General features: G+C 46.9%; 1 protein-coding gene across 1 annotated transcript; it reads right to left on the bottom strand.

Moving 5' to 3' along the window:
• Positions 1-8,255: 8,255 nt before the first annotated feature.
• Positions 8,256-12,854, bottom strand: LOC149443136 (uncharacterized). Its single transcript, XM_089655868.1, has 6 exons — positions 12,779-12,854; positions 12,535-12,691; positions 12,015-12,418; positions 11,729-11,935; positions 11,480-11,621; positions 8,256-10,480 (listed from the first exon to the last, which is right to left on the bottom strand). The coding sequence occupies exons 2-6, from the start codon at positions 12,662-12,664 to the stop codon at positions 9,528-9,530; spliced, it is 1,836 nt and encodes a 611-aa protein (XP_089511994.1). The 5' UTR covers positions 12,665-12,691; positions 12,779-12,854; the 3' UTR covers positions 8,256-9,527.
• Positions 12,855-13,274: the final 420 nt, after the last annotated feature.

Genomic DNA, 13,274 nt, shown 5'->3' with positions numbered 1-13,274 from the left:
GGCTTCTCCCCCGTGTGCACTCTCTGATGGCTGGAGAGATAACACTTCTGTACAAAACATTTCCCGCACTCCGGACAGGAATACGGCTTCTCGCCCGTGTGACTCCTCTGATGTGTGGCAAGATCTGCTTTCTGTACAAAACATTTCCCGCACTCAGAACAGGAAAAAGGCTTCTCACCCGTGTGCCATCTCTGATGCGCATAAAGATAGTACTTCTGTGCAAAACATTTCCCGCACTCAGGACAGGAATACGGCTTTTCCGCAGAAAGAGCCTTTTGACCTGTAGCAAGTTCTGATTTCTGTGCAAAAGATTGTTTGGACTCAGGAGAGGAAAATGGACTCTCCTCCATGTGAGACCTCAGATGTATTACAAGATCTGATTTTTTTACAAAACATTTCCCGCACTCAGAGCAGAGATTAGGCTTTTCACCCATGTGAGACCTTTGATGTCCATCAAGATGTGACTTCTGTGAAAAACATTTTCCGCACTCAGGACAAGAATATGGCTTTTCTCCCATGTGAGATCTTCGATGCGTGACAAGAACCGATTTTTGTGCAAAACATTTTCCGCACTCAGGACAGGAATATGGCTTCTCCCCTGTGTGACATCTTTGATGTATGATAAGATTTGATTGCTGCACAAAACTTTTTCGGCATTTAGGACAGGAATACGGCTTCTCCCCTGTGTGAGATCTCTTATGTGTAGAAAGATGGGACTTCTGTGAAAAACATTTCCCACACTCAGGACAGGCGTACGGCTTCTCCCCCGTGTGAGATCTTTTATGCACATTAAGATTGCCTTTAAAATTGAAACACTTCCCGCACTCATCACAGGAAAATCTCTTCTCTGTTGGAAGGCCATCCCCATCCTGCACAGTCTGAGGTTCCTCAGGATACGAGGAATCCAATGGTCCATCTACATTGGGTTGTGCCGGAAGGACATTGGAGGGAGCCGGGTTTTGTCCTGTATGAGAACTCTGATGTGTGAAAAGTTGTGACTCTAGTAGAAAGCATTTCCCGCACTCAGGACATGAATACGGCTTTTCTCCCATGTGAGATCTTTGATGTGTGAGAAGAAGTGATTTCTGTATAAAACATTTTCCACACTCAATACATAAATATGGCTTCTCTCCCGTATGAAATCTCTGATGTACTGAAAGAGTGCACTTCCTTGAAAAACATTTCCCGCACTCAGAACAGAAATATTTCTTCTCTCCTGTGTGAGTTCTCTGATGTACAGAAAGATGGGACTTCTGTGCAAAACATTTCCCGCACTCAGAACAGGAATACGGCTTCTCACCCGTGTGAGATCTTCTATGAACATTAAGATTGCCTTTCAAATTGAAACATTTCCCGCACTCAGGACAGGAGAACCTCTTGTCTGTTGAAAGGCCGGCCTTGTCCCACACAGTCGGAGGTTCCTCAGGATACAAGGAATCCGATGGTCCATCTACAGTGGGTGGTGCCGGAAGGACATTGGAGGGAGCCGGGTTTTCTCCTGGACTATACTGTGTGATGTCCTCATCTTCTACTTTCCAGTCTGGAGACAAAGTGAGACAATCCTCGGAGTTTTTCCTCATCTCCCGGCCATGGACTAAAATACAAAGACAAAGAGGATTACTAGACAGGAGCTGATTGGTTCCCCCAAACCAGAAAGACAGAGAGAGATCCAATGAGAAATTTATCATCTGGACCAATCAGTGAGCAGTATGGATGGAGGAATGGATTTAGTGTTCATGACCCACCTGTGCTGATCTCTGTAGGAGTGTCCTCCTCTATAAATGTCCCCGTTATTCCATCCTCCTCCATAGACTGCTGATCATCCCTCACATACGCCTCTTCTTCTGATTTCACCTCAGCTTTTATATCTGTCAGATCTTCACCCTAAACCAAGAGAAGGAGAGAAAATAACATCTGTTAGGGTCTGCAGATCTTCTCCATGAGTTACTTTCTTGGTCTACATGCTCCGTCCCAACTACCTGATGATGGTGAGGGATGGTGTGACCTTCGTGTGTGGAATCCCGGGAATACAGAGGACGGGGACATCTCTCTGGTGGGTTCCCATGACTGGATCCATCTGTAGGAAACACACACACTGACTGAATCCATTGTTTCTATGCGTTTATCAGATGGTGGGGGATCTAGGTGGATCCTCCGTACTGCTCTCTCCTGTACAATAAAGTCTCCTCTTACCCGGTGATGTGAGGGGCGGCTGATTGTCCATCATGACGTCCTTGTAGAGGTCCTTGTGTCCTTCTAAATACTCCCACTCCTCCATGGAGAAATAGACAGTGACACCCTGACACCTTATAGGAACCTGACACACACAATGATACAGTCACCATCCAGACACATCCCTTGTCCGTTAGTGGAGAATGTCCCAGAATTCCCGGCACCGCTTACCTCTCCTGTCAGCAGATGGACCATCATGGTGGTCAGTTCCAGGATCTTCTGCTCTTTGTTCCTCTCAGGTATCAGAGAACGAGGGGGAGGCACCATGGTGGGGCTCTGGGTCCTGCTCCATCCTCCTGAGATTGGCTCCCCACTAGACTTCTTCACTACAACATAATCCTACAGATCAGGAGAAAGAGAATCCGATATCAATCATCTGACATCATCTACATGTCTACAAGAAGAACATGGTCTATTGGCCAGACTAGACCAGAGTGATGTCATGTGACCTCCCAGAATCCTCCTCACCTCTCCGGTCAGGTCTGTGTTTTATTAATAGAGATGAGTGATGTCATGTGACCTCCCAGAATCTTCCTCACCTCTCCGGTCAGGTCTGTGTTTTATTAATAGAGATGAGTGATGTCATGTGACCTCCCAGAATCCTCCTCACCTCTCCGGTCAGCAGGTAGATGATCTCCAGGGTGAGGTTTAGTATCCTCTCAGTCATGTGACTCCGGTCCTCCTCCATCCTCATAGATGTGGTCATGTGATCTCTGTAGACGGATAGCAGAGAATTATGTGGACTGTATTGGTTGTACAATATTAGGGTGGGGATATAAAAGGTTAATAGACAACTGAGGACAAAAGCCATCTCATGATATTATAAATAAAACATGTTCACACAAGAGCCGTATCCTTTTCATAATCTATTAATGAACACATTAAACACCATCATCACACCCTAATATAATCCAAAAATTCCCCCAAAAAGGTGCACAGACTCCCCATTCACCTCCCCCATAAATATCTATATTTACAATTCCACCTAAGCCTTCATGACAATATCCCCCTATAGCTCAATATGACCGGTATATTTGATTACTTTTACATCACCGATCCTCCACTCCTGCAGATTCCTTGGGTTTCCAAGATTAGTCCTTGCAACCTCCTACATTGGTTGAAGGTTCTTTGACATCATCAAGGCCAATACAGAGCCCATTGATCTTCAATGGATTGGAGGAGGGACAGTCCACTACTGGAGCGTAGGGGAAAGGAGTGCTGACAGCCAGAGAGTAGAGGATCAAGTATGTAAAAATGCTTTTCCTGGTTCTCTAAACCTAAGTGACCATTTAGTACCACAAACTATCATAGAGGGTCCACCGTCTCACAAAATATCAGACGGAAACCCATAGAGGGTCCACTATTTCACCAAATATCAGAGGGTCCACCATCTCACCAAATATCTGAGGGAACCTTATAGAGGGTCCACCATCTCACCAAATATCAGATGGACACTTATAGATGGTCCACCAGCCACAAAATATCAGATGGAAACCCATAGAAGGTCCACCATCCCAAAGAGGGTCCACTATCCACAAAATATCAGATGGAAACCCATAGACGGTCCTCCATCTCACAAAATATCAGATGGAAACCCACAGAGAGTCCACCATCTGCAAAATTTCCAATAAAAACCCATAGAGGGTCCACCACAGGGGCGGACTGACCATTTGGAAACTCGGGCACTGCCCGAGGGCCCGGGGTCAGTAGGGGGCCCCATGAGATGCCCCTGGTACATTTTTCATAGGCTTTTTTTGAGTTTGGGCAAGGACATAGGGGCCCCATGATCCCCTATTGCCCGGGGGCCCCATGAGTTGTCAGTCTGCTCCTGGTCCACCATCTCACCAAATATCAGATGGAAACCCATAGAGAGTCAACCTTCCACAAAATTTCCAATGAAATCCCATAGAGGGTCCACCATCCACAAAATATAAGATGGAAACCCATAGGGGGTCCACCATCCACAAAATATCAGATGGAAACCCATAGGGGGTCCACCATCTTACCAAATATCAGATGGAAACCCATAGAGGGTCCACCATCTCATCAAATATCAGATGGAAACCCATAGAGGGTCCATCATCTCACCAAATATCAGATGGAAACCCACAGAGGGTCCACCATCTCACCAAATATCAGATGGAAACCCACAGAGGGTCCACCATCTCACCAAATATCAGATGGAAACCCACAGAGGGTCCACCATCTCACCAAATATCAGATGGAAACCCACAGAGGGTCCACCATCTCACCAAATATCAGATGGAAACCCACAGAGGGTCCACCATCTCACCAAATATCAGATGGAAACCCACAGAGGGTCCACCATCTCACCGACTGTGGAGGAAGAGGACGGGCATGACGATGGAGGAAGAGGATGAGCACAATGATGGGGATGGGGAAGGGGACGGGCATGACGATGGAGGAAGAGGACAGACACGACGATGGAGGAAGAGGACAGGCACAACAATGGAGGAAGAGGACAGACGTGATGATGGAGGAAGAGAACGGACGTGAGGATGGAAGAATAGGATGGGCACAACGATGGAGGAAGAGGACGGACGTGACGGTGGAGGAAGAGGATGGACATGACAGTGGTGGAAGAGGACGGACGAGACAATGGAGGAAGAGGACGGACATGATGGGGGGGTTACTGGGTGTAAATAGAAAATAAGATCTTATTACCTCTTCTTCTGCCACTTCCAGCAATGTCTCCTCTCTATGTCGTCTTACCTTATAGAACCTCCTGTCTTTATCTGACATCACTTCCTGTCTACCATAGAGACTTCCTGTCTGAGTAGAAGTGAGATCACCACCTTGTGGAGCTCAGAGGAACTGCAGCCCCGAGAACCGTCTGGTAGTGTGACCCCGGCCTTGTGCTGGGTGTGTATGGACTGTATATCCTCATAGAGGGGTCACCTCCACTCCCACCAAGGGGGACAGAAATATATGCCTGCCTAGTCCAGCCTTTCTTAGCCAGGGGTCCTCCAAAGGGTTCTAGTGGTTCCTCCAAAGGGTTCTAGGGGTTCCTAGTTCTAAATTCTGATATGTCCCCTGCCCCCAGACTCCCTCGTCAAGTAGCCATGGTTGAAGGGATGAGGTCAATGTCCTGTTATTAATAAGGACAAGGTGCTTTACCAGGAAGGCCCCCCTGGTAATGCATCCCTACATGTTGAGGGAACATGGCCTATATGGTGTGGGGGGAGGCACAGGCTCATTCCCCCTTTCCTAGCCAGCCAGGCTGCATGCTCGAATCAGGGTATGGAATGGATTTCCCGGGAGACCTCTTTATTTTTGTTTGTGGGGGGGTCTGCTTTGTATGTCGGAGGGGACTCTACTGCTTTATTTCCTGTGGTAGGATGTGCTAGAGCAAAAGTGATATTTACAAAAAAAAGATAAAGTATAAAAAAAAAAAAAAAACAACACAGACCCCTCCACAGTTCCCCAAAAAACTTGGAGGGGAACCCCCCCTTTTTTTTCTTTTTTTACAATGCCCTGTCTACTAGTACAGAAAAATGGGAATTTTTTTTTCTATTCCCATTGATTACAATGAGGTTCAGGTTCAGCATCTGAACTTCCTTCAAGTTCTCCAAACCACCATCAAACCGAACCCAAGACAGCTCGGTCCATTCGTAGTGGAGTGGCCACAGGCATCCTGACAACTCGTCACACATCCCCGCCTATCCCGTATAGCCATGTATTCCCAGAAGACAGGTGAATGTGAACAAAGGGGAGTGTGTGGTGCCCCTCCCTAAAATGTATACCAGGTTCTTTGGGTCTTGCATGGATTTCAAAGGGCACATCACGCAAATAAAACAATGTAGGGTTGGTATTTCTGACCTGCCATCGGCATCATGTCGCGTTCCATGAGAGCGGGAAGTTTTATGTGTGTTTTCCCATCAACAGACCAAACAGTGAAGCTGGGTGGCCTTCACACTGTTTGGAACCTGAGCATGATTTTAGTGTGTAAGAGAATTTTTCACCACTAATGTTGAACACCTTAAAGAACTCTGCTTTGGCGAACGAGCGATTACCTTAATCACCTAGCACTGCATCCATTTTCACCCAACAGTCAGGTTCCTTCGAGGGGTGTACAGTCACTAAACACATCTTGGAACATGATCTGGGCCTCGTCCCATCTGCACATACCTACGTACACTTGGATACAGCAGTTGGGGTAGATTCATCCTCCGCCCTGATTTGCTCTTTGTAGGTTATCAGAGTCTCTGTTGCCCAAGGGGCTGGTCCTGGATGCAGTGCCGAGGTCTGCTGGTCACTACTGCACTCTCTGCATCTTAGATTGACCTTGCAGTCTTTAGCAATGTGTGTGGTAGATGCCCAACATCTGAAGCAGATCGCATTTACCTTCAGGTGAGCTTTACATTCACTGACGTGCTTGCTTCTGAATCCATGACACTTTGACTGTGAGTGTGGTTCTTTTATGGACTGGCCATGAACTGTCTGGGTCCATGGACTTCTTTTTAGAGTTGTTAAGGCGTAAAGCTGCATCAATGGCTGACACCGATGGTCTGTTGCCATGCTTTGCTCCTATCTTCTCTTTTTTGTGGACATCTGGTTATTGCAAGTTGAGAATATGAAGCTTGGGTTGTTTCTAGTTTTTGTTTGGTTGATGGTAAACTCTGTGAAGAAACTGAATGGTGAGAAGGAGACATGATGATGCTCCTTGTACTTAGAGCCTTGAGAAATCCACTTATAGATGGTAGAGGAGCATTTCAACTATTGGTTTCATCCCACATGCCATGTCTAGGTATCCCAATCCTGGTAAGCGGCCTTAGTCTTGGCTGCATTGACCTCCAACAACGTGTCACCAAGTCCTCTTGGGTTGTCTTTAGGGAAGTCTTCCAGTTTCTTCAGAAGAGCATTTCAATAGCTTCAGAGCTGCCATAACAGTCCTCTAGTCTCTGCCATACCATTCTAACCTAACCCCAGCAGTTGGATCATAAATGTGTACAGACCCAATTTACTTGGTCTATCGAGATGACTGTGGTCCGAGTCACTTTGTTAGCAAATCTAGCTCCTCTCTAGCCGTAAGACTAAGATCTCTGATGATGCCTTGGAAAGATGTCTAGTTCTTGGGGTGATCTTCAAATGTGAGTAGCCCTGTGCTCAGTAATTCCCACCGAATTAGGTGCTTTGCTAGATCAGTTGTCCCTGAGGATCCTAAAAGGCCATTTCTGAAGAAGGATACATGATAACCCAGGTCACGTAATGGATGCTGAAGGTTAACATCGTCTTTGTTTTCTTGAACGTGTACCCTTGGTTCTGGGACAGCTTCAGAGTTATTGTGAAGAGCGGGGAGCAGTTCAGTCATATCTGGAAAGGGCTGTCGGTTCGTCAAGTCAGGAACCTGGAATTATATTAGGCGTGATAGAAGCACACTCTGTCTTCAGTTGGTCTGAAGCATGGCTCTGTATATATTTCTGTCTTTTGTACTGAATTGTAAGGTCCTAGAGTGGACTTCCTCTGAGTTTCACATATTACAGCTTCTGCTGATGCTGCCACCCTTTGAATCTGCAGCACATGCATACTAGGTTCTAGCTCTGCTTTCTACCTCAAGTCACCTTCTTTTTGAGCGTATCAGACCTCTGCTCGAGATGCTTCCACCTTTGTGCTTGTTCTGAGGCCTGCAGATCTGACGATTGGCTAGAACACAATGAATATCTGGAGCCAGACATGTGAGACCAGGCCTCGGATGTTTGATGCAGAATGTCCACGCTCTTACCTAGATCCGTGATGTTTGCTGCAGAATGTCCGCGCTCTTACCTAGATCCGTGATGTTTGATGCAGAATGTCCGCACTCTTACCTAGATCCGTGATGTTTGATGCAGAATGTCCACGCTCTTACCTAGATCCGTGATGTTGGACGCAGAATGTCCGCACTCTTACCTAGATCCATGATGTTGGATGCAGAATGTCCACGCTCTTACCTACATCCGTGATGTTTGATTTAAAGTGGAGAACTATCCCAAGCTGACGGCTAGCTAACATAACTAACAGAAGCATTGTTTATGTTTAATTTCTAAACCGAATTTACTTCTGTGAATCGGTAAACTTGCAATGCAATCACATAAACTGAGGTTACAATATGCTATTTATGCGTGTCTCTTTCAAATGCAGACAATAAGCACATTTCTTTTGCAGACAGCTACCTACAAATCCCACGGCAAATACATAACATTGCAATCCAGATAGATCGGGGGTCTCCAAACGTTCTAAACAAAGGGCCGGTTTACTGTCCTTCAGACTTTAGGAGAGCCGGAGTGGCCAGTGGGAGTAGAAAATGTCCCAGCGTCAGGAGTAAAAAAAAAAAAGACAAGTGCTTGTAGTCAGCGGAAGGAGGAATAGTGGCCAGTCATTGGTATAAGTGGGAGGAATAGTGTCCCATCATTAGTGTCAGTGGGAGGAATAGTGCCCCATCATTGGTGTCAGTGGGAGGAATAGTGCCCCATCATTGGTGTCAGTGGGAGGAGTAGTGTCCCATCATTGGTGTCAGTGGGAGGAATAGTGCCCCATCATTGGTGTCAGCGGGAGGAATACTGCCTCCTTGTTGGTGTCAGCTGGAGGAATAGTACCCCGAGAGCCGGATAGAGGCAAGCAAAGGGCCGCATTTTGGAGACTACTGAGATCGATCATAAAAACGTTAATGAACGATAAACAGACTTACATGCATCTGTGTCTCAGAAGGGGAAAGGAGGAGAGCCACAGGGTGTGCTTGGCAAGATGGCTCTGACTGATGTGAGGGAGAAACTTTATTAACAAATACAAAGCACTTCCTGTTTCTGAACAGAGTGCAATTGCAGTGACCACCAGCTAGATGGCTCCCTCACCAACACAACAATGCGACAGCCAATACAACCCAATCTGGCTCCTAGCTGGAGCTCGTCTCTATGGTACTTCCTGCCATTTAATTGCCAATTTTGGTATTTTCAGTTTTGAGTCAATAATTGTCTTTTTTAACAAATTTAAAAACAAAAATGTATGAAAGGAGTTGATTCCATTTTTATTCATCTCCTGCCATCAATGGCCGACCCGGTCCTACACTTCATTCAAGTCTTTGGTGACCTCTGACCTCCTTGTGAACTGTTTCTTCGATGATGAAGATCAGCCATGGAGTATATCTGAGGTGTATATCAGGGTGTGCTTCTTCCCCACATGAGAGCTGGGATGTCCAGCAACATTCATCTAGAAGACATTTCCCGCACTCAAGGCACTAATACACCTCCAGGACTGTGTGGGACCCCAGGAAGACAGGCCTTCAATCAGGAACATTTCCCTCACTCAGGGCAGGAACGTGGCTTCTCCACCGTATGGGATCTCTGATGCGTGTCAAGATGTGACTTCTCCCCCGTGTGCACTTTCTGATGTGTGTAAAGGTTGGACTTCTGTGAAAAACATTTCCCGCACTCAGGACAGGAATACGGCTTCTCCCCCGAGTGACATCTCTGATGTCTGTAAAGACTGGACATCTGTGAAAAACATTGCCTGCACTCAGGACAGGAATACGGCTTGTCTCCTGCGTGAGACCTCTGATGTCTGACAAGTACTGACTTTTGAGAAAAACATTTCCCGCACTCAGGACAGGAATACGGCTTTTCCCCAGTGTGAAACCTCTGATGCGTGTTAAGACTGAACTTTTCTAAAAAACTTTTCCCGCACTCAAGACAGGAATACGGCTTCTCACCTCTGTGGGATGCCTGATGTTTGTTAAGACTGTACTTGTGTGAAAAACATTTTCCGCACTCAGCACAGGAATAAGGCTTTACCCCCAAGTGAGAGCTCTGATGCGAGACATAATCTGATTTCTGTACAAAACATTTCCCGCACTCAGTACAGGAATACAGCTTTTCCCCTGTGTGCAATCTCCGATGTCTGGAAAGATTGGACTTCTGTGAAAAACATTTTCCGCACTCAGTACAGGAAAATGGCTTCTCCCCAGTGTGCAAGATCTGATGTGTGTACAGATTGAACTTCTTTGAAAAACATTTCCCGCACTCAGCACAGGAGAACCTCTTCTCTGTTGGAAGGCTGGCCCGGTCCCGCACAGTCTGAGGTTCCTCAGGATACGAGGAATCCGATGGTCCATCTACACTGGGTGGTGCTGGATGAACATTGGAGGGAGCCGGGTTTTCTCCTGGACTATACTGCGTGATGTCCTCATCTTCTACTTTCCAGTCTGGAGACAAAGTGAGACAATCCTCGGAGGTTTTCCTCATCTCCCGGCCATGGACTAAAATACAAAGACAAAGAGGATTACTAGACAGGAGCCCCACCAGAGGTCAGAGAGTGAGGATGGAGGGAGGACAACCAAGAGGAAGACTGGACTGATCCTGAAAACCACCATCATTGGGGTATTGGCTCCTCCCCCATCCTGACCCTGAAGACCACCATCATTGAGGTATTGGCTCCTCCCCCATCCTGAAGACCACCATCATTGGGGTATTGGCTCCAGGAGTATGTAATGTACAACATAGAGTATATAGTGCAAGCTTCAGGAGTATGTAATGTACAACATGGAGTATATAGCGCAGGGGTCAGGAGTATGTAATGTACAACATGGAGTATATAGCGCAGGGGTCAGGAGTATGTAATGTACAACATGGAGTATATAGTGCAGGGGTCAGGAGTATGTAATGTACACCAGAGTATATAGTGCAGGGGTCAGGAGTATGTAATGTACAACATAGAGTATAAAGTGCAAGGGTCAGGAGTATGTGCAATATAAATTATAGTATAATGGACAGAATTCATATTAATGGTTTTCAGTAACCAGTCATGGGTTAAATGTTTACCTGAGACAACCTGCAGAGGTCCCACCCCTCTGCCCCCTATCTCCTGAGACTGCACTCAGGTGACTTGGGTCTGAGACTATACAGACATATCCCTCCACCCGGCACAGCCAGCAGACCACAGAGCAAGTAACCCCAGGGGAATTGTTCTGTCAGAGATCTTACTAGACCCAGGATGGGGCAGAAGGCCCAAGGTACATACTCCGGGTGCCTACATTAAGGAACGTTTATGGTGAAAACCAACATTTTGCTGTCAGCTGATCCCCAGAACCTCCATAAATCCAGTCTAGATACATAAATTGTGTCTGCAGCACAGAGAAGGAAGATTATCCGAGAGAAATCCAGGAATACAGCTCAGGAAAATGATATCACCCCGCCCTACTCTGCACCAATCAGTGAGCAGTATGGGTGGAGGAATGGATTTAGTATTCAAGACCCACCTGTGCTGATCTCTGTAGGAGTGTCCTCCTCTATAAATGTCCCCATTATTCCATCCTCCTCCATAGACTGCTGATCATCCTTCACATACGCCTCTTCTTCTTCTGATTTCACCTCAACTTTTATATCTGTCAGATCTTCACCCTAAACCAAGAGAAGGAGAGAAAATATCATCTGTAAAGTATAAGCTCACAAAAAAATCCACACATCATCCTTGTGAGTCCATGTTCAAAATGTTCTATCCCACCAACCTTGTAACGATGAAAGATGGTGTGACCTTCCTGTGTGGAATCCCGGGAATACAGAGGGCGGGGACATCTCTCTGGTGGGTTCCTGGTATTAGGTGGCTCCATCATATCCTTGTGTCCTTCTGGAAACTCCACCATCACTCCATACTCCTCATCCTCCTCTTTATACTCTTCTTTAACAACAATATTATAATCCCCGAGGATTCCACTCTGAATATATAATAAAACATTCATTGTAACAAACATGCTGTGTATACATCATAACTACCAATAATTGACAATCATCTACCTGAGGATGGTGAGGGATGGTGTGACCTTCCTGTGTGGAATCCCGGGAATACAGAGGACGGGGACATCTCTCTGGTGGGTTCCCATGACTGGATCCATCTACCTGATGATGGTGAGGGATGGAGTGACCTTCCTGTGTGGAATCCCGGGAATACAGAGGACGGGGACATCTCTCTGGTGGGTTCCCATGACTGGATCCATCTACCTGATGACGGTGAGGGATGGAGTGACCTTCCTGTGTGGAATCCGGGGAATACAGAGGACGGGGACATCTCTCTGGTAGGTTCCCATGACTGGATCCATCTACCTGATGATGGTGAGGGATGGTGTGACCTTCCTGTGTGGAATCCCGGGAACACAGAGGACGGGGACATCTCTCTGGTGGGTTCCCATGACTGGATCCATCTGTAGGAAACACACACACTGACTGAATCCATTGTTTCTATGTGTTTATCAGATGATGGGGGATCTAGGTGGATCCTCCGTACTGCTCTCTCCTTTCCAATAAAGTCTCCTCTTACCCGATGATGTGAGGGGCGGCAGATTGTCCATCATGACGTCCTTGTAGAGATCCTTGTGTCCTTTCTGGTGGTCTTCCATCCTGACATCCTTGTAGAGATCCTTGTGATCTTTCTGGTGGTTCTCCATCATGACGTCCTTGTAGAGATCCTTGTGTCCCTATAAAAGATGTCACAGTGACTATGGAGGAAGAGGACGGACGTGACGGGGGTTACTGGGTGTAAATAGAAAATCAGATCTTATTACCTCCTCTGCTGCCACTTCCAGCAATGTCTACTCTCTACTTCCTCCTGACTCACCTGTCACCAGGAACTTCTTGTCTGTACCTGATATCACTTCCTGTCTGTCCCTGACATCACTTCCTGTCTTCCATAGAGACTTTCTGTCTGGGTAGAAGTGAGATCCCCACCTTGTGGAGCTCAGAGGAACTGCAGCCCCGAGAACCGTCTGGTAGTGTGACCCTGGCCTTGTGCTGGGTGTGTATGGACTGTATGTCCTCATAGAGGGATCACCTCCACTCCCACCAAGGGGGACAGAAATGTAGTGAGGTCCTAGGATCTGTATAGTGAGGATGGGGATAGCTGTGTTTCTCTGCCTACCAGAGAGGCTGTTGGGTAAATTCAGTCGGGTATTGTTAGCAACCGCCTGGCGGTACCTCTAGCAGCCCACAGGACAGGATTCCCCAGAGCGCGTCTAAGCCCCAGCCTGCTTGTTCAGCAGGGCCCCTGGCAGCTGGCAGAAG

The sequence above is a fragment of the Staurois parvus genome, unplaced genomic scaffold, assembly GCF_062004578.1.
Source record: "Staurois parvus isolate SC_StPar_1 unplaced genomic scaffold, SC_StPar_1.0 ptg000874l, whole genome shotgun sequence".
Lineage (NCBI taxonomy): Eukaryota > Metazoa > Chordata > Amphibia > Anura > Ranidae > Staurois > Staurois parvus.
Note: the sequence above shows the minus strand (reverse complement) of the source record. Positions and strands in the feature narration are given on the sequence as shown.